Source organism: Thunnus maccoyii, chromosome 4, assembly GCF_910596095.1.
Source record: "Thunnus maccoyii chromosome 4, fThuMac1.1, whole genome shotgun sequence".
NCBI classification, from domain to species: domain Eukaryota; kingdom Metazoa; phylum Chordata; class Actinopteri; order Scombriformes; family Scombridae; genus Thunnus; species Thunnus maccoyii.
In genome coordinates this window covers 22,853,629-22,879,524 of record NC_056536.1, presented here as the reverse complement: position 1 = coordinate 22,879,524, position 25,896 = coordinate 22,853,629, and the positions used below count along the sequence as shown (strand labels likewise).

Below are 25,896 nucleotides of genomic sequence, written 5' to 3'. Positions count from 1 at the left end.
ATATTCATATTATAGTAGTGTGCGTATCATGATGTCCAAACTAGGGCTGCGACTACAAATCTTTTTTTTTCAATTAATTAATTGCTTATTATATATATTTAAAGTTTTAAAGTTTTAAAAAATCACAGTATTCCTCTCAAATTTCCAGAGCCTAAGGCAATTTCTTAAAATTGCTTATGTTAAACACAAAATAATCCAATTAATATGGTGTGCAAGCAAAAACTAATTTAATAAAGCTGTAACCAGCTAGTATTTTTACTCGATAAATGACTTAAAGAATTAATGGATTCTCTAAATTATCAGATACATTTTCCGACGAACAATTAATCCATTAAATATAGTTGTTTGAGCATTAACCAAAGCATTTGGTAAGGGGAAAAGCATGAAACGCTCAGGATCAAATGATTCCTTTGATCCAAACATTAATCACAACTATGAAAACACCATAAATCTGTCACTGATTTGCACTTATTCATGTGAATACAACCAGCTTCATCAATACTTGCTCAATCAGTTATTGTACCAAGTAAGAAAAGTTTTAATCTTTGTACGTGTGTGTGTGTGCACATGTATATGACAGAGACGGAGAGAGGGAGAGAGGAGGAGAGTGAAGGGAATTCCTGCTGAGGTTGCGTTTGTCAGGTAAATGGTGACGATGACAGCAATAAAATGGAGATACTAATGGTCATGAAGGCAATAAAAGAGTGTGTGAAGTAGCTCTCCCAGAAGACTTGGGGGTTGAGGTGGTACTAAGACTAACTGCCTCAGAATGGTTATGGCTGTCATTACAACGCCTCTGCATCTCTAACAAGGATTATTGTACAGAAAAGGATGACCCAGGAGACACTTAAATCAGTGTGTGTTCATGTATGTGTGTGTGCATACAAGTATCTGTATCCAAGTGTGTTTTATGTTGCAGAATCAAAGACTATGAGCCCCTGTGTGTTTTATGTGTTTCTGAAGTGCTCTCTGTTTTTCAGCGAGCACTCCCAGTAGTGTGTTTAAAACCGACAGTGCAGGGGAGAAAGCCTGGGAGCGATGTGTGCTAAAAGTACATGTCATCTTCAATAACGGATGACAGAGTTCACAGGTCTACAACTGCATCCTGTTCCCTGCACCACTGTAGGCAGCAGCATTATGTAGCACACAGAGTGCCTCTTCACAACAGCGATGAAACATTACTCTATTCATGAAGTGATGGTTTGAAAGCTGCTGATGTCAGGGACGATATTATGATCTGGTGCAAACTGTGTTCACTTTGCCAGATGTCTGTGGGGATAATGTGAGCAGCTCTTTTAAACGTTTTGCATGCACGCTCTCACATTTCAACTCTGTGAATTTGCATGTTTTTGGATGTGAAAATCTTAGGACTAAAGAAATGTTCCATTGCTGTGTGTTATTTGTGAGATATATTGTTTTCTGCGCAATAACGGAACATTTTCAGCTAGCCAAACCAAGCAAGCATATGAATGCAGACAGGTTTGAGAGACAAGTATAGACTGTGTAGTCTATACTTGTCTGTGAGGAATAAAGACAGAATATAGCTCAAACTGAATCATATCCTAATCAGTACCCCATCCTATTTATGCTTGTACTAAGGAGAACATTCTATTTTATAACTTCAGTGATCAAGCTGGCAGGATTTCCCTGCAAGAAATGAACAGAAAGAAAAAGAAGATCAATGAAAATTAATAACAGCTCAAGGAATAGCCGCATGATTACAGTTATACAGGTGAAGAGTAAATGATGGAATCTTGGCCTTTTCCAACGTCAGACATTATTACTCTGATTTGACCTCTGTCAGCTCTGTCTCCTCTTCAGCATATGGCTGCATTACTTTAACTCTCTTTTAGCCAGAAACTTCAACTCATGTGAGCAAACCAGCCACTGAGTATGAAAGTAAAACAACTGTTGCATTGTTGATATTCTTGTGTTTCTGTCTATTTGGCAGGCTAGATGAACCCTCGCAAATCAATCACGAGTCATAAATGTGAGTCACATTTGTCTGTTACAGAACTGGGCTGAGCATGCCAGACAGTCAATCTGGCGGGACAAGCTGAGAAGACTTGTGAAGCAGCAGATAGCCACCTCTGGGTTGACAGAGCCTATCTCAGCTCTGTCTGTCTGCCTCATGTGTCATCTCTATCTCCCTTTTTTGTACTTTGTATAGAGCACTGGAAAAGCTCACATACAGATACTCTGGCACACACTGACAGGAGGACACACACTAATGGGAACTTTAAATAAATATTAAGGCACACTTACTCACAATCTCCATCTTCTTTTTTTTTTTTTTTTGTGTATGCTTGCACCTACACAAACTCACACACGCAAGTATCCATACACACACGCACCATCTGCTCACACACACAGTGCACACTTACGGAGCATGAGGCAGGAGCTATACTGTTTTTTTATCTGTGAAGGAAAGAGAAAGAGAGTAGTGTCTGTATCAGACCTAGACTGTGATTCATTTCAGTTCCTGGGGCCTGGTCCTATCTGCTCTTGTTTACTGTGTGCAGCTCCGATAGCATCTGGACAGGAGGCAGACTTAATTGTTCTAGTGTAGCCTGTAATTCTTTTGGCTCCTGAGATCCGGTGCAAGGACAACTCAAGAATGAACTAAAGTTCGTCTCTTCAAATAATCTCTCTTCACATCATATAGATGGAGAACAGACTGTTTCAATTAACACCCATCTGCTTACCTATCTTGATAGATAGATAGATAGATAGATAGATAGATAGATAGATAGATAGATAGCATTCTACACATCCATGCATTCATGCGCTGTATATAAACACACACATACAGCACACACAAACCAATGAGCTCACTCAACCCCCTGCCATGTTCTGATTTAAGAGTAAATGCGGCACCATGTTCCCCATCGCGATAGTGATGGGTAGCACTGCGCCTGCTGCTGCGCACTCCTCGTTTCTCAGCTCCAGATTCAGGGTTTAACAGGGGTGGACTTGGGGGCAGCGATAGAGGGGAGTAGGGGAATCATAGGCTCCTCCATCATCTGGTTTACCTCTCAGCGTCTCTCTGCCGGCTTCTCACTCTGAATAATGATGCACCGCTCCCTCCCTCTGATTACACTCCCCACACAGTAACCCACTGACAGACCACACATCTCCTCCCGTCCATCTCTTGCCTCCACTGCAGCACTCCTCCAATTACTCCATGTTTTTCTCTCTGCTGTTCTCTATCTTTCATTAACTATCATTGTCAGTCATTAAGTTAATCTTGATCATAATGGAACCACTTTCCCTTTAAAAGGGGCAGAAATAAGGATAAGAGAATGCAGCATAATTTTTTCTGTATTGTCACCAGGAAAAATCATAATGGGCAGTCCTCACAGACATGGCTGGATATTGCACCGTTTCCTTCTTTTCCTCAGCGGTGCAACCAAACCCCCATCCAAACCGTACACCCTCCTCTCTTATCCTCACCCCTCCAGCGGTCCAGTTTTACAATAGATAGCTTTTTTGAGCCTTTGTCCAGGCTCATTCTTAATTCATCAGTCACTATTTGTATGAGGCAGAGGTAGGAGTCTATTCCAGGTGTGCAGCAGTGTCCAGCAGGTTTGTCAGTGACAGCTCTATTCTGACCTCAGAGGGAATCCAGGAGGGCTGCATTCTCTTCTTTCCCTGCAGGTGCTGTAGCAAAATCACATCCCTATTCCTTGAGACCATTGACAACTGACTAATAGGTAGTACCTTCCACTTGTAGCTACTCATTGTTCCGTGCACACAGGGTGTTTGTGGGAATAGTGTTTTCACTCGAAGAGAAGGGCTCCACTGGGAACATCTTCAAGTTTTGCCAGTAGTAATTGGTACTTAAAACTGGAGTGCTGCTAAGCAACATTAATTGGAAAGCAGTCTCTGTTGGCTCAGCCAAGGCATTACGCTTTATTTGGATGATAGCATGGATATTGGACTTGCATATATTAAACTGTGCCGCCATTGTTTGTATGTTTCTTAATGAATAGTTTTGAATTGATTTGTAACCAGTAATTTCATTAGATTTGGTTCTATGGCTTTTTCAGAGTTGTTAAGGGGCCTTGCCAGGTTTTTTTTGCATGGTTTAACATTTAAATCACATATATTTCGTTACTGCAAACCATTTTGTTACCAAAGTATTTTAGTTTTTTTTAACTATGTTTTTCCCCACCATGAAGGTAGCCAGTAGTTCCACTTCTTCCCTCACAAGAGTTTATAATTGCATTGCATTAAATATAACATTGCAGAGATGATAATAAGATTATTTTATACTGCAAGTTCCAGATCTCACCTGATTTTGAACTCATATTGAGTGATCTCGGAGCACCAGTAACACTCACAATTCAGAGACATTCTCTTGATGTGATGTACCATTTCAATCCAGATTTAACCATATATTCACTATTTTTCCTCTAGCCTCCATTGTGGGAATATTCATTTAAAACTAGTGTGAAAAATATGTTTTTCCAGCTTTATATTATAATCTAATCTCCTTTCACCTGGTGAGGCAGCGTGAATGAAGGTTTGTGTGAGGTGACTGGACTGATATTAAATACAGTATGCCCACAAGCTATCATAAAAAAACACACTGGCTCAGCCAAATAGCAACACCTACCTGCCGTCTTACAACAAATCACTAAATCTTCATTTAATAATTGAGCCAATGACTAATCCTGTTGTGAGCCGCATCAATTTGATTTTGCCCCTCACCTTGTTTTCCCTCCAGCACCTTCATATAGTAGAAGTCAAGGCTTATTGTCTCTTCTCTCACACACAGTATCCTTGCCAAACAAGAAATAGCCATTTGGCTGCTATCGATATAGCCTTCTTTCCTCCTCCTATTCTACATAAGCTCACTATTCACGACGGCATAAACAAAAGTGCTATTTTCATCTTCTTTCTGGCTGTGAAGCAGCTGAACGGACAGATCAATGATCATATGAAAACCGTTTACCTGTTCTGCTCCCAGTGTGTTTCTGCGCATGTGTGCGTGCCAAAGCGTGTGTCTACGCCTGTCCATTTCCCATACTTGTGTGTGTGCGTGTGTGTGTGTGTGTGGAAGCTCACCCTTTCAAGTGTATCGACAGTTTGTGTTGCACCCGGTAATTATGCCACAACGATACACTCATTATGTGTCTGTAAGTGTGCGCCATTGCTCTAACCCACTGTGAAGGGAAAAAGCAGATTAAGCAAGCGGAATACACAAAAACAAATGAGCACACAAATTAGGCATCTGCACTTCTTTATTCTGCTTTTCAATATTACCATTTAAGTGTGAAAAACCAATTCAGTGTGATTGGGGACTTGGTTTTCCATTGTAATTTAATTTATAATGGACTGTGGTGGGAAAGGGCTTTTCAACTTACAGTAGATTGCTATTGTAGTAAACTCCCAGAGTGGTTTGAAACCACAGGCCACCACTGAATGTCCCGAGTTATCAGTGAATGCGTTTAAAGAATAGTGCATCCTTTTTATTTTTCACTTAACGAAAAGCTTTACAGTTCAGTTCAGTGTACTGCGGTGCAAAAATTTTGAAATATAAGAGCGGACCGAATGGGAGAAGAAAACAAAACAATGAAAAAGACGTTATCTCTGAGTGTGTGTGTGTGTGTGTGTCAGGAGGTTGTCTGTCGTGTTTAGGGTATTAATCACCCCCAGTCCTCCCTCACCTCTGACCTTGCCTTAATTGCATCCGCACCTCCTGTTCCACTCCTGCCTCTTGCTGTTTTTCCTCAGCTTCCTCCTCAGATGCTTCCACTACATGGCCAGATTGTCCACAAGACCAAGTTGATGGTTCTCTGGCATTTCATCTTCCCCAACCTCTGTGTTGGTCCCCTGTTTTCTATTACTTCTATCCCCTCTTTCCCACAAAACACCGCTGCGCAACAGGTTATCCTCCTTCACATTTTGAGTAAGTCCTGCCTGATGTTCCTTATTACTATGTCGCTCGCCTGCTCTGATGGGAAGTGGAAGAGAGCAAATAAATAGAATTGTTTAACTACTTTCTGCTCACCTCATTATTAGGCATTTTGCATCTCGCAATGCCAAATTGATATTGATTTGCAAAGAATTAGTTCCAATATTTGTCTCTCTTTAAGCGGGTGATAAATGAAAGGAAAAAACAGAATAACAGAGTGGGGAGGCACAAAAAATGCTGATATAGGGCGTGAGGGCTTTGATGAATATGAAAATGATGTGAAACATATGCTATGGCCTTCACAAATACCAACAATCAGAGTGCAGAACACACACACACATCTTTTATATCCAGATGCTGAGTCGCCCCAAAAAACTGTTTGCTTCCCAAGGACTCACAACACTGTAAAATGCTCCCTTATAAAGATATATACTGATGAAGAGTCATTTCGGGCTTGAAACATTGTTCTATGTATTTATAAAACAGCCTGTTACAGTGTTGCAAGTCTTTTGGAAGCAGAAAGCTTCACAGATACCACAATTGAACACATATAGGAGATTTTAGACTGAGGTATTAGACAGCGCTCTCCACCACCATCATTAAAGCACAAAATGGGGGATGTCTTTTAGATGAATGGTGTTCATCCCTCCAGTAGAGTTCCAGAGAGTTGGGTAGTCTATGCAAATGAGCACTGAAGCTGATCCTGTGGATTGGAGTAGCCCAGCACCTTTCCAAGACACTTTATGTCGGTTTTACCTGTAATTTGCCATCACTTTCACTTCCTGTAACATGCGTGTGTAGGGAAACATATAAAGTACAAACAGGAAAAACACAAACCGCACAAACACAAATGTTGCAAAGAGACAATGTTGTAGCACTTAAATCTAATATAAGGGAGTTAGCGTAGAAATGAGAGAGGTTATGGTTGAAGCAAGAGGTAACATAGCATTTAAAAATCTCCTTTATTTAACTACTCAGATGTTCTATCAATAAGCACAGATGTATCTATTTCATTCACTGTAGATAAAAACAAACACCAGCCACAAAATCAAAACTGGTTATTATCAGATCATATCCAATATAGGTCAGAAGCACAAAACTAGACCTCCAACATCTCCCACTTTACATTGTACACTGTACAGTAAACACTCCTCTCAAAGCCCATTTACAACTAAACATCTCCATGCAGTTCACAGTTTTATAATAGACATGTTCAACTCAAAGGCGAGTATCTACCAGTCCCTTCAGATAAGGTAACAAATAAGTAAGGTACATGTGTACAAAATTCTTCAGAGCAATATGGATTATTTGGGAAGAGATATGGAGGAAAGCTTTTATGCTGAGTCATAGCTTGACTGCTAGTCAGGCAGGTGCCAAACACTTGAGCAGAAAGCCTGATTTGGCAGGAGCAGACAGTGCCACCTCCTACACATGTCCTTTCCTGACCACAGCCAACACTGGAGTATGCAGCATCAGGGACCCAACCCACCAGCCCAACCCACTTACACTCTCAGACCCGATGCAGTCGTGATTGACAGTTGTCTTTATCTCTTTTAAGTGATGTAGCCAACAATAATGTTTGATTTTCTCTCAATTTTTAAAGGAGTTACAATAATACATGATGCTTGGGCTTGTTTTTTTACTGTAGTTCAGCTTAATGAACGGCATGTACAGTAGCATAAACAGAAAACAAGCGCTGACAGTGGAATGGTCGAAGTGCATGGTTCAGTTCCAGTTGTAGTGTCAGGAGCCTGCAGGCAAGGGTCACGTAAGAAAATCAAAGGAAGGGATTTACAGCATCAAGACGATGCAAAGTTGTATTTTATAGGAGAGGAGGTTAGGCATGCAGACAGGGCCTGAGGCTGTCTGACCCCAGGATCAGGTCGTTAGATCCAGACCAGTCAGAGAAAATGTAACGGAACTAATAATGATGGATCCTACTGACCCCGTGCCCTTAGCCTCAGCCAAGCGAAAGCAAAAGAGATGACTTAGCCTTGACTCAAATGGTCAGCCGTAGAGAATGTTTGAATATACAGCCAGCCTCCTAATGAGCAGCCTAATGAGGCACTGACAGGACTTTTGTCTCTTACTGTGCTGTTGTTCAGTCAGTGATTGGCTGTGACACGGGGAGAAGACCCAATGACTCAGGGAGACTTGCCAAAAACTCAGTGATTTATTGAACGATAAACTTTTCTCTTCTTTATCTTGGCATCGTTAGTCATATTACCAGCTCGGATAATGCGAAATGTGATTCTGTCATTGAACATGATATATGTTATAATCGTTCAGATAGGCGCATTGTGCTGGTGTCTCATGCAATGCAGGCATTTCCATCCCCGCTGACACTGTTATTGTGCTCTGTTGTTACAGATCTAATTATCTGTTTTCAAAGCCTTGCTCTTTATGATTTTTCTCCCAGCTTATCATTTTTCCGGTCCCCCTCATCCCCTCCTCCCACCCTCGCGGTTGCGTGTCTGTACCATTAAGTGTCGTCTTTACTGGTTTAGTCGTAACTAAGCATCTGCCGGGTATCTGAAGCACAGCATGGGTGTTCGCAGCCACAAATCACATTCCAGCAGGACTTAAAATAAATGAGGCTCAATCTAACCCATGGAGAACACATTTAATATTTGCAGTGTGTTTGTTTGTTTGTTTGTCTGATGTTAAACAGCAGTGATAATTAGTACCAATCGTTGCTTTGATGGTTTCATTTGGTAAGGTTTTCACAGTTCGAATCGCAGCCTAATAACAAACGAAGGTTTCTTCTCTGTATTTTCTCCACAGCGGTCGAGGCCAGCTCACTGGGGTCCACATATTAAAACAGACTGTAAGAATTGTCTCCTAACTCGATACTTCTCATTACATGTTCTTGGAGGGAAACTTTGCCGTAATTGCTCACAGTCTTCCCTAACTGCGGTGTAGATGGAGAGAAGCTGTTGAGGTTTTTGACCATTGACACTCATGACACAGTGTGAAAACTCTCTTAGCCTGTTAGCTGTGTTTTCAAAGAACAAACAGCTGAATCAAATGCTTTTCTGTCCTGTCTACAGCAGACGCCTGTAGACTTGAGAAACGCACACAGTACTGTTAGCTTACAACCTCATAGCCTCTCTTCCATCATACTGTCCTGCCATCTCCCTCTTCTTTCATGTGCCAAGAGATGGAGCTTTAGGCCAGGGCTGACAAAACTCCGTCATTATCTTAGCGTTAGCGCCTGCCCACGCTTTGCCTCTCATTCATTTCACAGCTAGCCTCCTGGCCCCAGAGGGAGAGATAGATCTTGTGGGCGAGAAAGAGAGAGTAATCGGAAGAGAGGTCTCTTCGTCTGTGATTCTGCACTTTCCCACTTCTTCCCCCTCTCTCTCGCCACTAGTCCTCATCTACTGCTCCTTCGTGGTTTACCCAAATGCATGATGCCATTATTAGGTCTCCCGCTAACACTGAAAGAGGCAGAGAGAGAAAAAGAATCGGGATGTTTCAAGAGAGAAAAGGAGGTGAAGCTAGCCTAGTAGCAAAATCGAAAGAGAGATTTTTGGAGTCTCAGGTGTGCAAGTTTTTCAAACTAATCAGGTGCTTTCGCTGTTCATTTTGTTGCAAACAGTCAATGTAGTCCTGCACTTCACCACTCAGTGTTCTTTCCATACATAGTGATACAAACAAACCGTATGTGCATTCACAAAATGTGGAAACGCTTGCCAAATGCAAGTGGACAAACTCAGCAAGCGAGTTTAATGGAGTGATTGTCACTGAAGTGTCGTTGGAGTAAGCGTGGGCAGGAATGAGAAAGGACAGGGCACAGCAGTGGCAGCCCTTTAAATCCAGCTGTGAAGTCTGAATCATTTGCTCTTTAATGGCAATCATAACTCATTGTGCAGTTGTAATGTGTTCCACATTAACAGTGTGGGAGCTGGCTGTGGCTCATCTGTGCCTAATGCGCTATAGCTACAGGCTAAGAGCTCTCATCAAACACTGCTCAACTATCACTTCCTCCTCTTAAAGTCTTTTGTTTACTTTGTGCACTCCTCACGCCCACATTGCAACGAAACTTCGAAAGGCCCTCTAAGATACCTCTTGCAGTATATGGTTTCTGCTCCAAGTCTCTTGAGACCATGGTTACCTATATTTAGCCATTAGAGGTTATATTTGCTCATTATTTTGTGAGAGCTGTGCAGTGAAATCTTACTTGTCAGGGAGCAGAGTGCCTTCTGATGCTAATGAGGTGATCCTGTGGCCATATCTATAGGCCATATCCCAGAAAGATGTCAGTCTGGGTGTAAACCTTTGTGCTTTTGCGCTACTTGAGGCATCCAAAGTCTAGGAATAGAAGCAGCACAGGTGAGGCTTTGCAACCAGGCAGAGCTGAGAATGAGAGGAGATGATTGTGTCAAAGAAGTGATAAATAATGATGGATATGCCTGGATGGAAATGATACTGTAGGATTCACAGATAGAGCCAAGATCACAAAGCTATGCAAACACACACATATGTACAGTAGGTGTGCTTTTTGCCTGCGCACATGCCTGCACATTTCATTTTGTCTAATAATAAAACCCCAGCATCCTAAATGATCTTGCATTTTGGTTTAATTTGCAATGGACAGTTTCCATGCTTTAAATTGAACTTATTTTTGATATACTTGTGAGGACTACGGGTGGCATGACACATACACACACACACACACACACACCCCACATACATTAAAAAAAACCACACACACCTCCAACCCTGACCATGTTGCACCCACACAGGCACCATCACCCAGTTCAGTCCTCCCCCCAGGGTTAAAGAACCACCCCTTCACTCTCTCCATGCTTGTTTGCCTGAAGCGTGCAAGGATTAGCTAAAGCGATTATCACAAGCTTTCGCAGTTTTGTGAAGATGAATCATGGTAATGCTACACAGCGAAGCGCCTCATGCATTTCTAAACCCCTCTACTTGGTTTGTGATTCTCCAAACACATGAGGAGCCAGTTGGCTTTGCCTCACTGAGCCAGGTGCAGGTGAGTCAACTCTGGCCAAATTGGCAACTCAACTTGTATGTGTGTGTGTGTGTGTGTGTGTGTGTGTGTGTGTGTGTGTGTGTGTGTGTGCGCACATACTGTATATACACATGTTCCATCAAACACACATCATATGTCTAACTCTCACACATATACAGTACACACCTACACAGATGCATAGACATAGGTACATATAGTACACTTACATGCAGTACATAAATCACATTTTAGGGATATATAATATATATTATATAATATATAATATTCAAAATTTTGAATTATTTTACTTTCTAGACTTTTAATACAACAGTACAATACAACTTTGTCATAACATGTTTAACTCTGTTTCACCTTGTCAAATAGAGCTGTTGCACCCTATGGGGACAACCTGCCTTTGGCAATTTATGACTTTGCTACATTGTTTTACATCACTAAAGCATGTTTGCCCAGAGGCTTTCTGAGTTCAAAGCATCATAGGCTTTTTTAGTATTAGGAGTGCATTGTGCTCAAATGTCCACACTACATACAGAATTATATTGTTTAATTTACAACTAGCCATCTATGTAAAACTTTATTCCATTATCTCCAGGTCTTCCTTCTATACAGCATAGTTGTTTTCCCTTTTCCTTTTTCTACTGATCGTAGTTCCAACTACACATTAGCACCTCTTCTGCAGATGGTATGGTCCAATTGTGCAGGCTTTTTGCCGTTCTGCAGGCTCCCTCCCTCCATGCCATCTTCCAGGCTGAACAGATGATCACGGCCTCTGGTTTCTCTCCCCAGCCCAAAAGGCTCTGGAGGATGTTCTCATTAATAGGACTTGTCAGAGCAACCTGCTAGCACTGCTAATTTATTTCCCCTGTACACACAAAACATACCATAAGCAGACCATAAACACACACACACTTTCAACTCACGCTGACGCACATGTGCGTATTTATGCGTATATCTATCACATAGATACACATAGATATAGACACACACTTACCCTCCTCTCATAAAAGCTATACACCACATGGCCTATCCAATAGAGCTGCAGGGCTTTCTCCTGCTAGATTGCACAACAATTAGCTGCAACGAATGTTAGTGCCGCATCCCTGACAGTCTGACAAATGATATATGTGCATTTGTTTGCAAAGCATATGTGTTTGTTTGTGTTTACTGGAGGATTTGTTTTGGGGAGGTAGAGAAGAGGGTGGGTTGTTTCACTGCTGTCTGTGTTTGTACCTCTGGGAGCTCTTCTCTGCCAGCCTCCTTCAGCCCCCAGCTTTTGTGATTCTCTCTCCATGCTGGGTGTGTGCATGTGTATCTGTGTGCGTGTGTTTTTGAGAGAGACTTGAAGAAGGGTGTTTGCCAGCGTATGGGTGTTACCTGACAGGCCCGTCATATCAGTGTACACCTTATCAACAGTTGCAGCAAAGTGTTCCTGTACTTCACACTTTTCACCCACACGAGAGATATTCGTGTACAACCTGTTTGTGTACACACATACACACTCACACACACACTTATGTGGACACACAAACACACCAAAACTCAGCTTGGTCATTCCTTGGGCTATGCCCCGTGATTGTCTACAAGCCTTAAGACACATTTAGCTGACAGTTTTAAGACCCATCAGTCACTTCTCTGTAAATGCTGCTCATTCAGCCCACAATAAAGGCTCAGTGCTGCCACATAATAGAAAAACACCATGTACTTGCACACACATAATGACACAGATGCCCTCAGGAAGATGTTAGCAATCATCAGTGACTAATGTTTCTCCTTTAGCTTGCTCTATGACACTATGCTCTAGCTCAAAGGTTTATACACACACATACACAAACCTGTAAGCACTCAAACATGCACCCAAACACAGGTGACTTCTGTCCTTTGTCGAATCATAATACCACAATTACCTGTGAGGTGTAAATTTATTGTTCTCAGGATCTCAATTTTTACAGTGTCTAAGTCAATCCTATCAGTAGACAAAAATGTCAGTATTGGGAGATTCTGCAGATACAGTATGCTGGCATTGGGAACAAAAAAAAAAAAAAAAACTTGTTTGAGGTTAGGCAAAGATTATGGTTACGGTTATTAAAAGTTAATAAAAGTTGAATTAATTCCAGATCTATGCTGGGACACAAACCTAAAGTATCCTGCATGAAAGTCAGATGCACTACATACCCATCTACCACCCCAACCTCCACACCCTTGCTTTATGCCTCGCTAAATAAAGGGCACACTGCCTCAAGCATCGGCACTGAACTATTTGCACTGGATGTAAATTCTCCAATATGGATGTAAACCTTAGGGATGCTGGGGTGGTTTAAATTAATCTAACAGCCATAGTATTTACAGCTACTTTAGCAATAACAAACAACATGTTAACGACTCATTTGTCATGAGTTTATCAGTTCTATACATTTTTATTCATGAAGTTTTTAAGTTTAAGTGGTTCATAGCAACAAGTCCTCCAAATTGAACGACCAAATGCGTTGTTTGACGTGCACTCCAGAACAACACATAGGAACGCTTCATAATGTGGCGCCTCTATTGGCAGAAATCAGCAGGACAACACAATTTGTCTGTACTTTCCAAAACCGTTACAAATCACTATTAAAAAATAATTAGTTTTATGATGTGGCAACATTAGATGGCCATTATCAGTTGTTATCAATACCATTATAATGCTTCAGACAGAGCAGAATGCACCGACCAGTAAGTTCCAATGGGTTCATTGGAATAGGATCATAATATGCCACTACATTACGTTACACTACATACTATGCTGTTGCAAAATAATGGTGTTTTATGATGTGATAATGCAGTGGTTAAGGTCTGGTTAGGTTTAGGCACAAAAACCACTTGGTTAGGCTATTTAATGAGCTGATAATATCTGAAGGTGGGTTCAGGCAAAAAAAAAAAAACACTTGGTTAGGTTTAGGGAAAGAACATGGTTTGGGTTGAAATGATCACTTTGTTAAAGTAAGAGAACTATGTGGTCTGGGTTTAAGTTACTACATCCTTAAAGTCAGGCAACCTTCGTACAATAATAACAGGTTTAAGGTTGAGGGACAATCATAGTTACATCATAATTACAGCTGCTAGATGGCATCTGCCACTGAAACATAACTATAGGTAGTGTTCGATCCAGTTTCAACTTAAAAACCAGGAACTCTATACACAGTGCTGTGATTTTAAATACAAAAGTGTTACGGTACTATGATAACCACTGATATTTACTGCTCCATATCTGTGGTGTTTTTACTCGCCCTTGGAGTCATGTCACTGATTTGGCCGTTTGTTGAACTCTCAGCTCAGTTCCTACCTCAGTGAAACTTCAGAACCACTAATTGCATGGTTCAGCCATCCTAGTCCACCATCAGCCCCTGGATTTCAAGGATCACAACCCAATGGCTATCTTTCAAGGGAGAAAAGAAGTACTATAGCCTTGTACTACTGAAAAACCATGTTCCTTATCCTCCATACAGATTGTGTAATTACATGTATGTTTTCCATGGTTTAAAGGCTAGAGGGATTTCTCTAGTTTATGATCTGACCCCTACAATTGGAAAAACAGAACCTTTTCTTAAAGTTTTGATGGAGAGATGTTGATTAGATTTGAGAAATACAGTATTTCCTCCAGCAGTCAGGGAAAGCAATTTTGTGCTGTTTGCTTCCTTGGGGAAGCTTGAGAAAACAATATGAAAATGATTTCTTTTTCTTTACAACAAGCATATTTGATGCTTGCAGGCAAACACTGAAATAAAGGCAAAGTTGAAGCCTTTATTTTTCATGGCCTTTACTGTTACTTTTTTTATACTAGTGCATCTGCATTTTTCTTTCTGTTTTCCAGTGCAACAGCAGATATAAAGAGATGCAGGGGGAGCTGTTTCAGGGGAAGGTGATAGATACAGTATATTGGGGAGGCTAAGACTCACACATACTTACCATGGGCGTCACCTGGCCTGGGCATCTGGGGCTGTAGCCCCGAAGATTTTTTCTTTAGCCCCGAACAATTCTCCACTTTGAGTGGCTTATCATCAAAGATGACGGCAGTGTTGGAATTTTGTAGCTTCAGTGAACGGAATGGAGGCAAGACCAATCAGAGAGGGTTTACAGGAAAATATGTGGATTATTGGCTGACAGGTTTTGGTGAATTCTTCAATTAATGGGGAAACTATACCAAACAGTAGCCCACACAGTCAGAGGAAAAAATGGATATACAAAGATTTTTTTTACCAGTAAAGAGTTTGAAGCTGAAGCAGTGGTAAATGTCTGTGTAAATGTCTTTATGAGTTCCAAGTTACGTGAGCTGTATATAACTAACTGTATAAAAAGCAGAGCATAAGTTATATACAGCTAGCGTACTTTGCATTGCACTGTAGCCAGCTAAACCTTTAGCAATGATAGCTTAGTTGAGCCTCCCCTTGGTTAGCGACAACAAACTCGCCTAGTCTTGTGTTAGATCTTAACCTTATGTTTGTTTCTCTTCTTATATTGTTGCCTGGACAAGTTGGGTCGTAACAATACTGAAGTAACAAGATAATATAATTTAAAAAGACAGAAATCAATCATTGTCTTCCTTTTTCCACAGGTAACAATATGTTCTCATATTTTACTACCTGTACCATTGAGGTGGGAACTGTGGTTCATATTAAGTAGGTCCATCAGCAATGATTTAGCAACCAAATTATGAAAGTTTACTCAGTCACTTTGAGTAGTTAGCTGTTGTCAATTCTCATTCATGAAATTGCCATTGTATTAGGGGTTTTGAAGGTTTTCTATCATGTAGGCCTACTAATAATAGTAGTAGTTATCTGATATGATGCTCATTTTGGTTTGAGAAATTCGAGTGGCTGGAATATTCACGTGCAGATTATATGGTCAATAAAATCCAAACCCTTCCTTCCTTCTCAAATTTTCACATTTTTTGAGCAATGTGTAGCCCTCACATGTGAGAAAAAATGCATGGAAACAGTCTAGTTAGAAATACGTTTTTAAAAGTTTTTTGATGAAGAAGAATCTGGGCCTGATGGTTAACAGTCCAGCCAACACCCCTGGTACTGACCTTGAGATTTCTATCCTAGACAAATGGCACCTGAATCTTGGTGGCTCTTGAGGGGTGGACTGAACAGACAAATGGGTTGAAATAAGATTAGCAAAATTAAAATGCATGAATGCAAACCCAAATCCTGCAGAGCCTGACTTTATGCAAACTGCTGACAACAGCAGTCCCCCTCAGAGTGAACTGTACACTCTCAAAGACAAGACGGCCGTCACCCCTCCTCAGTCTTACTCCAGCCTAGCATAACTATTAACACCACGTCCATTATCATCTCTTATCCTCAAGAGCCATGAACAGTCCTGCAGACGCCAGTCCATGTTACACAAACACACACACACGCTGACTTCAGTCTACCGCACTCCTCTGTGTTACGTCCAGTTGGTCAGACTCTTGCTGCAGGGTTTTGGGCATTGCAGTATAGCACTACATACAGCAGTGATACAAAATCTGGGCCAAGTCTCAAGGGAACACTAACCTATACTGTACATATCAAATCCATCATTGAATTTGTAGGCTGAACCGCAACCACCAGAGTGTTTTAGAGTTTGTTTTTTTTCCCCTTATAACCACAGAAACGCAGAGTAAAAGGCCAAGTGACTGCAGTGAGAGAACGAGAGGAGCGTAGGGATATAAGCTGTGGCTGGCTGTGTAAATACCTTTTGATTGTGTTAGTTGTGTCCACTACGTGTGTGTGTTTGGGTGTGTGTGTGTGTGTGTGTCTGTGTGTGTGTGTGTGTGTGCTCCAGAATAACTTACCGTCCAGCCCATGGATGTATAAAGAGAACTGCATACAGTGTCGAATGTGGGGCCTCGTTCATTCCTCTGAAAGTTGCTCAGTGGTGCATGAAGCCAAAAAGCCACTTCCCGCTGTAAAGAAATGAATACCCGGATGAATGCATACTGTGCTCTATGGGCCCAATGTGCCTATAGAGCACGCGCACCAGAGACTTAGACTTTGGCTAACTTCCGGTTTAGCCCTCCGCTAACTTGAATGGGATAAAATAATTCAATTGTGCGACTCTTCTAAGCTGTCCAAATGTTATCAGACCAAATGGATCAAATTCTAATAGTGAAATGAGCCATTTTGTGGGGGTTGTGATGCTCAAAAAAATGTATCCACCGTTTTACAGCTGCTTCTTTTCCCATGATTGTGTGTGGGAAAAATGTTGTAAGTCCATGGTCTGTCCACTATGTCAAATTGGCTTCAAAGCCTGGTGAACTTCCTAGGGGCTTGGTCTAGCCACTATTGAAAGTTGGGGAAGTTTGTGCTTACTTTAATTCTGCTGTTATTTCCTCTTCTTTTTTTCTACAAAGGGGCTTTTCTCTTCCTGGGAGAGGCTTTATTCTGCCTGATCCCTCTCTCTCTTTCACTGCCTTCTCTCCTAATCACCACTAAAGCCAGCCCTAATTGCCAAAAGACTCGATTTTCTCTCTCTTTCTCTCATTCTCTCTCTTGCTGTCAAGCTCTCTTTGCGTCTGTCTTCCATATCTCACCACAAACACACAATGCAGACTCAAAGAGGAGGGAAATGAATGTTAAAATTAATATAGAATGAAGAAATTATGAGTCTTTGGTTGTCATTTTAGGGACAAATGTAGCTATATCTTGATAGCTACAGGAGTATCGAGATGGTTATGTCAATGTAAAACACTCTCTGTAGTTGGCAGTTTTTTGTTTGACACTGGTATTTTTCATGTTAGTTTGATGAGTCATTTATCATTCAAGTGTTATGCCAGGCATGGTCACAGGTATCCTTAGGCATTGTGTGTTTATATGTGTGTTTTTTTTTTTGTTCAGGCAACAACACACTGTGATTGTGTGTTGTCCTGATACCAGCTCAGGCAACAGTTCAGTTCCCCTCACTGGGAGAGATGGCTGAGAATTGATGAAGGCCAATCAAGCACTTCTGTGCTTGTTTGGAGGAATACTAATCAGTCATTAGAGAGATGCTGATTAGTGGAAAACAATGTCTTTGTGGTATGTGTCTATGTGAATATGTGTATGACTGTGCATGTGTACCTTTGCACAATTATGAATTATAGTCATTCTACTATGGGCATGCTGAGTAGAGTATATAATAGATATAGTGAAGATTACAGTAGGCAAGACCCTACCCTCCTGTGTTTATCACCTTCCAGCAGCCTAAGAAATTTTAAAACACTAGGTATACAGACTAAAATAGTGTGACTCTTTCAGTCTGTTATTAGCCAGCAGTGTGCATGCCAAGTCTCCAGCAGCTCTGAGATCAGCCATCCTCTGACAAAAGCCAATCTAGTTGGTCAGGTAGGCTAATTAATTAATTTTACATTCTACACTCACTATTTAAGTGGACCTTTAGATCAGAATAGTGGCAACATTTTTGCTCTAAGGCTGGCTACTGATAGTACTAATGTCACACCAATTAAAAATGCCCAACACCATTTCAAGTGAGTTTAAATTTAAAGGGGAAAAAAATTCTAACTCAACAATATTTTTCTTAACCTACATCAAAAATGAGTTGGCAAAGCTATACATATAAGCAGCAACTTTTAATTGGTGTTAAACCGTTGCTTCAAAGAGGTTTAAAATAAACACAGATGTTTTGACGAGGCGTATGACCTCCACACTTGCAGGAATGCCCCCAGATTTCACAGCAGTGCACTTACATCCTGTTATTAGTGTCTTTGTTTGTCTCAAGTCCATAGTTAAGTGCAAGCCTTCTCTCATACATTCAGTTAAAATTTAAAAAGACAGTGATAACCGATAGGATTTTCTAGCAAACTAAGAGAGGTGTTTTGGGGTAAAAAGTTGCCAAGCTCTATCTACAACCTAATATCTCAGGCTGACATTTTGGATTTTCACCGAGAGAAAGCGGTGCGGTGAAGTAAAGTGTATCGATGTTCAACCAAACAAAACACAGAGTAAAGCTGCTTAATTTTACATAAGACACCACAGGCCATCCATATCCAGGACACACACAATTCTACATTCACTTTATGGTCCACTGCAGTAGTACAGTGTTGCTGTATAAGCAATGCTGGGAAAGTTTAGAGGAATAGAAACTGGGAAACAACAAACTAGTTACATGACCAAAATTCAAAACAAGAAGATAATAAAGTGGCCAGAATGAAAGTGTTTTTTCAAAAAGAAAACTAATGAGATAGCACTTTTTTCATTCCAATTCATTTCTTTCTCAATGAACATTCAGCCTGTGCCTACTGATGGATACACAAACGATCTTTTTTCCCTTGCAAGCTCTCTATTTCCTCCCAACCAAACAAAGCCTCTTTCAGTCTCTTTCACCACTGAAGTAGAACAGTGAAACAGCAAACTTGGTGATGCTGTGATTACATTACATTACTCATCACAGTTTTGCCTTTGGGACTTTCAAAACTCACACCTCATTAAAAGTGTTTTTTGAATTTGTTGTGGCTTTATATTTGTCAAACATAACATTAGTTCATTCTCTGGATTTCCTGAGGGCACATGGACAGAAAATGCACAAAAAAACATAAAACAGTCAGATAACTGAACTAATACAAGCAGGTTTGAAAAGTTGTACTAACACAACCATTCCTTTGATGCATATTTGACAGATAAGTAGCTTTTAGTTTAGTTTAATACTTCTAATATTTCTCCTTTGTGCTATATGCACATGTTATGTTTCAATTCAGAAAAGAATATGTTTTGTTTGATGGATTGTCACTGAACTCAGTTTCTGAATGGTCATACAAAGTTTGAAACAGATCTGTGTCTAGTACATGTTCCCTTTTAGTTTGTGTCTGTGTGTTCTTGCACACTGTTTGTAATGGGAACTGGTCGCTGCCATCATCCTTTTGTAGGTGTCTGGGAAAGACGGAGGGATGAGCCAGTCTCCATGATTGACTTCAATGAACCAGCCTCCCTGATGGGCTTCTAACACTACTTAAAACACCCTCCCATCACAAGTTTGTTCTTCCTTCATACTCTATCAGTAGTGGACAGCGGACCTGGCTCTGTTTAGTCAGTCACTCAGGGCCCAGCCTACTGTAGAGCTCCGCTCTACTCTGATTAGACTGCACACTCCCCATGGTGCCTCTGATCAGCGGCCATACTCGTCTCTCACCATCCATCTCTTCATCCCACCCTCTGTTTCCATCTCTGTGAGCTCCATCGCTCTCTCTTTGTCGCACTTTTGCTCTCTCTTTCTCTCCTCTCTCATTCTATCCATCTATCCATCTGTCCTGATCTCTTGGGAGGCCAGCCCAATTAACCTGTTTAAACAGCCATCTGAGCATCCCATCCATTTCAATGTGGCTGTGTGAGAGAGAGCCAGTTCACTGAGCCAGGATCCTAGTGCCAGGCCCCCATCCGCTGCCCTCCTCAGCCTCCACCTGCACCTCACCTCCCATTCCTCTTTCCTCCTCCTTGTCTTCATCCCCCTCTTTCTACCCACCCCTCTCTTGTCCTCAATGGGCCTGATTGTAGCAGAGATCTGGACTGCTTAGAGTGGTTTCTTCACTGTTTTGTAGGGCAGGGTGACATCTGACGCATTCAATGCACCATATTTTCAACAATTTCAACAGCAGCTTTAAATTCTGCTGTCTCTGGAGATCCCAACTTTAGTAACTGCAATATCCCTATGAGCTTTTCCCCTGTTTCCTTTCTCCTCTAATGTTCTTCCATTCATTTCACTGTCACTCTGATTGCCACCTCTACTCACTCTCCATCCTCTCATCCATTCTATCTCTCTCTCTCTCTCTCTCTCTCTCTCTCTGCCCTTCCCTTCTCCCCCTCTCCTCTCACCTTCTTTCTGTCACTCCTGAGCACTCTCCCTCTCCCCTGACTGTATCCCTTTCTCACTTCCCTTTCAACACTTGTCACCTACTTCCTGTCAGGCTGTCCAGAGAACACCACAAGAAGGTCACAACTCTTTTCAGCGTTCCCTTCCTCCTTGTCCTTGTCTGCTGAGGGAGAAGGGAACTTTAATTAGAAAAGTGAAGATGTGTTTTGGGTATGATATCCTCTAAGCAACACTAAGCACCATTTCCCTGCCACTTCCAAGCAATAGTCATAAAAAATAATATATTAATACAGTATATATATATATATATATATATATATATATATACCCCTGTGGGAGAATGCACATACCAGGGTAGTATTTGTAAGATTTCAGGGGTGTGACTGCTCCCATTGACTAGACAGTGGAGAAGTGCTGGGCTCGTTGCTTGGCACACTGGGGTGTCTGTGTTATTTGCCAGATCAATGCACAACCTGGGCCCATTGCTTTAGATGACTTGTTAATGTGCAGCACTGTGCCGTTGGGCTTCATTGCTCTGTTGTTGGCAGATTTTTATAATCTCTCTTATAGCAGTATCGACCCAAGTGAGTGAAAGAGGAGCTATTGGAGGTTTGAGCGTGTGTGTGTGTTGATGGAGGGGTAGAATTGGCACTGTCTTTTTCTTTAATTGGTGCAAGAACAAGACCCTCTGGGTACTCTATGCGCAGCCTGTCACTATTTGTGTGTGGGTATTGGTGCAGTTAGTTCAGCTTGTCATTGTTGAGACATACAGGCAATCATAAAAAATAAATGCGTACACACAAACACAGTTACAGGGACTGATTATACACCTACATATTCATCATACTCATCATTTTCACTTTTTTACAGATTTTCATTGAAAAATACTTTCATTAAAAACAACTGATTGATTTAAACTGTTTTACATGGATTTGATGTTCATATGTTGCTTTTGCTGTTTACGTATTAAGAACCACAATGGAAATAGGTTTTTAGTGCTTAGTTGGCTCTATACACCATTAGTGCATCTGAACATTATAGAATACGAATAAGAAAAAATAAGGAGAAAAAAAGAAATAAAATGGGATACAGACTTAATGGTATTTAGGGATGGAACCAAAGAGTATTTCCAATATTGATTAATATATCAATTATTGTCTACATTAATTGGTTGGCCTATGATCTACAGTATATTGATATATCAGTAAATTGCAAAAAATGCTCAGTGTAAGTTCCCAGAGCCAAAGAAGACTAAGAACCAGAAACAGAAAATATTTACATTTGAAAAGCTGGAACCAGACAATTCATTGATTATTAAATTAGTTTCTGATTCATTTTTGATCAATCGCCTAATCGATTAATTAACCAATCATTTCAGTTCTAGTTGTATTATCATTGACAAACAAGCTGGCCAGGCATTTTTGTCGTCAAAGAAACTTAACTAAAATCCCTTGCATTCAAAAGTAGTTAGTTTACAGTAAACAAGGTTCTGTTGTGACAGCTTAATAATAATCAATACATGCCTACTTGTCCTCTGCAGGGTCACCAGGTATGGAGCCTATTACAGCATGTATTGAGTGAAAGGAGGGTGGATCACACGGCTGACACATATAGACACATAATCATTCACACACACATTTGAAGACCTTCTTGCCATGTGTTTGTGCTGCTAATTGGGTTTTAAAAATACTATTTTCATTTCTGATATTTATTGATCTCTTATTTTCACCAGTTTTTATTTGAAATAATGAATTCTGATTATTTTTGAAAATATAAGTAAATAAAGAACCTTCTTATATGGTAGTTATGATTGAAGATACCCTATCCTCAGTGTGATGCCTCAGCCTAAAGGGCTCTAGCAGCCATGACTGCAGTGCTGCTGCACTGCTGGCTGCGTGCCTAGCTCAGAGAGAGATGAGACCATGATTGGAGGACGGTAAGAGAAAGGGCAACAGACCACCTGCTGCTTGTTCTTTTTACCAGAGTTTGACTGTTTCACAGATACAAACACTTAGAATTACAAAAAAGCTTGCTTTGAGTTCGAGTTCTAACTTCCTCATTGTTAATATAATCAGGCAGCCTTCCAAAAATCTATTTGCACAGACACATGTTTGCCAACTGGTGTATTTGTTATTGTCTCCCACCCCACTCACCCTTCCAAAGCTAATCTTTGAGAATCTGCAAAAATAATGGTAGAAGAAATGAGTTAGGATTAGACAAAAGGGACAAGACAAACAGAAAACAACAAGCATGATTTTTAGCGGTTTGTCTTTAGAGATGTTCAGCTACACAAAGAGAAAAACAATCTGCTGAGCAGCATAGTTTTTTTCTGCCTTTTGGGTTGATGTAATCTATCCCTTATGCCCCAAATTCTCTTGTCTAGACCAGGACATTTTGTGCAACACCTGCTTCACAGAGTGGACAGAGTGTTGTTTAAGAGCTGTCCTCTCTGACTGAGCTTGGAGTGGCTGTCTCTCTGGCCTTAGAGAGAAGGACACTGACATGATCACAGACATATTAAGGGTCAGACAAAACAAAAAAGCCACAGTTTCTTCTCTGTAATGGAAGCCCTGTTTCAGCTGTTATACAGACATGGGAAGAAAAAAAGTGAAAGCGACAGCAGTGAGTTAGGCCTTCAGCTTATAGGGTTTCCTACGATATGCTGTCTAGACATTGTAATCCCAGAGAGAAGGCTGCGGGTGCCATGAGGACGGAAGGAAGGAAGTGAGGATGGGACACTGATATGGGCTACACTTATTTGCGACTCATCTTCTCATCTTAGAGTTTTATAACAGATCAAACACGAAAATGCCCTGACATCACAGATGTTTCTGGAGTATCTGAACCTCACCATATGTCATCCTATTGTACATAACGTTCTGTTTTAAAGAAGGTGGACAAGGACATTTTTTATATTTCAAGCTCATTTGCTGCATATTAGCTACTGTTTCAAATCAATAGTTTGTGTATAGTGTAAGGATGCTCAGAAGTCAGGCTCATTCAGTTCCTACATGCATCCCAACAGACCTCTGTTTAATGTTTCTGCCTAATTAGTGAAACTTGATATAGACATACTGTATGTATTTTTATTCTCAGGGAATGAGGAGTGCTAGTGCTAGATTGTTTATATGAATCAAGTAGAAATAGTCATTATGGGTCAATTCATGTTCTGTTAACTATTATTTGTCTCAATGTAGTCAGAGCTCTCTTTACTATGCGATGTGTGTGTGTGGGTCTTTGTTGTGTAGTACTTAAACCAAAGGTGACCGTTTGAAACACTCGTGTGATATAGAAACAGGCACACATACATTTTTTATGCCTCTGTGCTGTCGACAGCCGTGGCCGGAGGCATTATGTTTTCGAGTTGTCCATCCGTCCGTCCCATTCTCTTGAATGCAATGTCTCAGGAACACTTTGAGGGAATTTCTTCAAATCTGGCACAAATGTCCACCTGGACTCAAGGATGAACTGATTAGATTTTGGTGGTCAAAGGTCAAGGTCACTGTGACCTCACGTCCATCCCATTCTCGTGAATCTGATATCTTAAGAACTGGAGGGAATTTCATTACATCTGGCACAAGCTTCCACTTGGACTCAAGGATTAACTGATTAAAATTTGAATTAGAATTTATTAAATTCCTTTAAAGTCTTCACTACAAATATTATATGAGTCTGGACAGACATGGATGTAAACTGCAACTTGACTGGTTGGCAGAGGCATACAACAGGGATGAGGTATTTCTAGTTTAAATTAAATAATGTAAAATATTTACAGACATAAATAGGCTACAGGGTAAACAATCCCCTGAGTTATTATTAGCTGTGACCGGATTAGTAAGATTGCATTAATGCCAGAAAGTTGTTGTGTGGTGGGCTGAACTAATAACAAAGATAAAAGCCTGGGTTTAATGTTTTATATCCTCTCATAAAAAGACTGAGCCAATGAAGAGGAAAACAGTGGATTCGGTTCATCAGGTGTGAGAGCAAAGGAGGAAAACTGGGATCCTGAATCAAGATACACAGGCTGTCATGCAACGACAACAAACCTTTTACAGTAGATAAATGTAGGTGCACATGACACCTATCTCAAGCTGGTTTTAAGTTTCCTCAAGCACATTTTCACTGTATTATGAAATGAAGGAAAACCGAGCTTCCAGAGAGAAAGACCAGACATAGAGCAATTAAGCCTTCAGATTAAAAGCTAAAAACATAGTATTTGTCACTTAGAGGGGAAAAAAGCTTAGTACCATTAAGTTCCACAACATAAGAGAATCAATATATCCTTAGAGAACAGTACAGTCTAAACATTTATAGATGAGTATACCACATGCAAAGTATGTAATTTTCTGCAAATTGCTCCTTAGATATATTATTTAATTTCACTTTGGTACTCTGTTTTTCAAAGTTGCAACTATGTTCGCTAATAAGGGTTTTATTTTTAGTTTATGACTAGATCTTCCTCTCTCTAATTAGCAGTTAATTACTAGACATCCTGCTTTGCCCGCCTACAAATAAATTCTGTTGCAAGCTGTATGAAGACCGGTGTCTCACCCCCTCCACAATAACAGCACAGCACACCATCAGTTTGCTATTTTTTTCACATGCATCTGTAGAGAACAATCCTCAAGAGTCTTATCCTTGTGATGTTCTGACCTATAACCAATGGCAAATAATGGTGAGATGCATCAGGGTCAAACCAGGCACAATGATACAATCTCTTTAAGTATTCACTCTGCTATCTATCTCTAATACTGAGGTGCACTGCAGGTGTACCATGTGTGTGTTCGCATGACTGTGTGTGTGTGTGTAACCAGCAGTTTCAACTGATCCCCCATTTGCCATCACATACTTTGTGTCTATTTCTATGCTTAGTTTTCACTGAAATCACTTGAATCCCCTCAATTCTCTTGTCTACAGTGAAGTTCGATGACTGCATGGGGAATGAGGCGGTGGCTTTCCAAAGCAGTGACCCCAGCTTCAGCGTGCGGACAGATGGATCCATCTTTGCCCAGCGAGAGGGAGCCAGCCTAGACGAACCAGTCCAGTTTAAACTGACAGCAAGCGGTCCACACACACATGTCTGGGAGACTGTGGTCCAACTGGCACTGATTGACCTACCTTCACCACAACAAAATGAAAATGAGGTGAGTTATGCACTTAC

The 25,896-nt window shown here is 40.8% G+C and overlaps 1 protein-coding gene across 4 annotated transcripts in view; it reads left to right on the top strand.

The window, feature by feature from the left end:
* The window catches only part of LOC121895088 (cadherin-4-like), a 276,647-nt gene that overhangs the window by 167,195 nt on the left and 83,556 nt on the right, over nucleotides 1–25,896 (top strand). For all 4 annotated transcript variants that reach the window (XM_042407923.1, XM_042407925.1, XM_042407922.1 and 1 more), the window contains one exon: nucleotides 25,653–25,879. In XM_042407923.1, coding sequence (XP_042263857.1) covers nucleotides 25,653–25,879 — 227 coding nt within the window. The remainder of the gene's footprint in view (nucleotides 1–25,652; nucleotides 25,880–25,896) is intronic.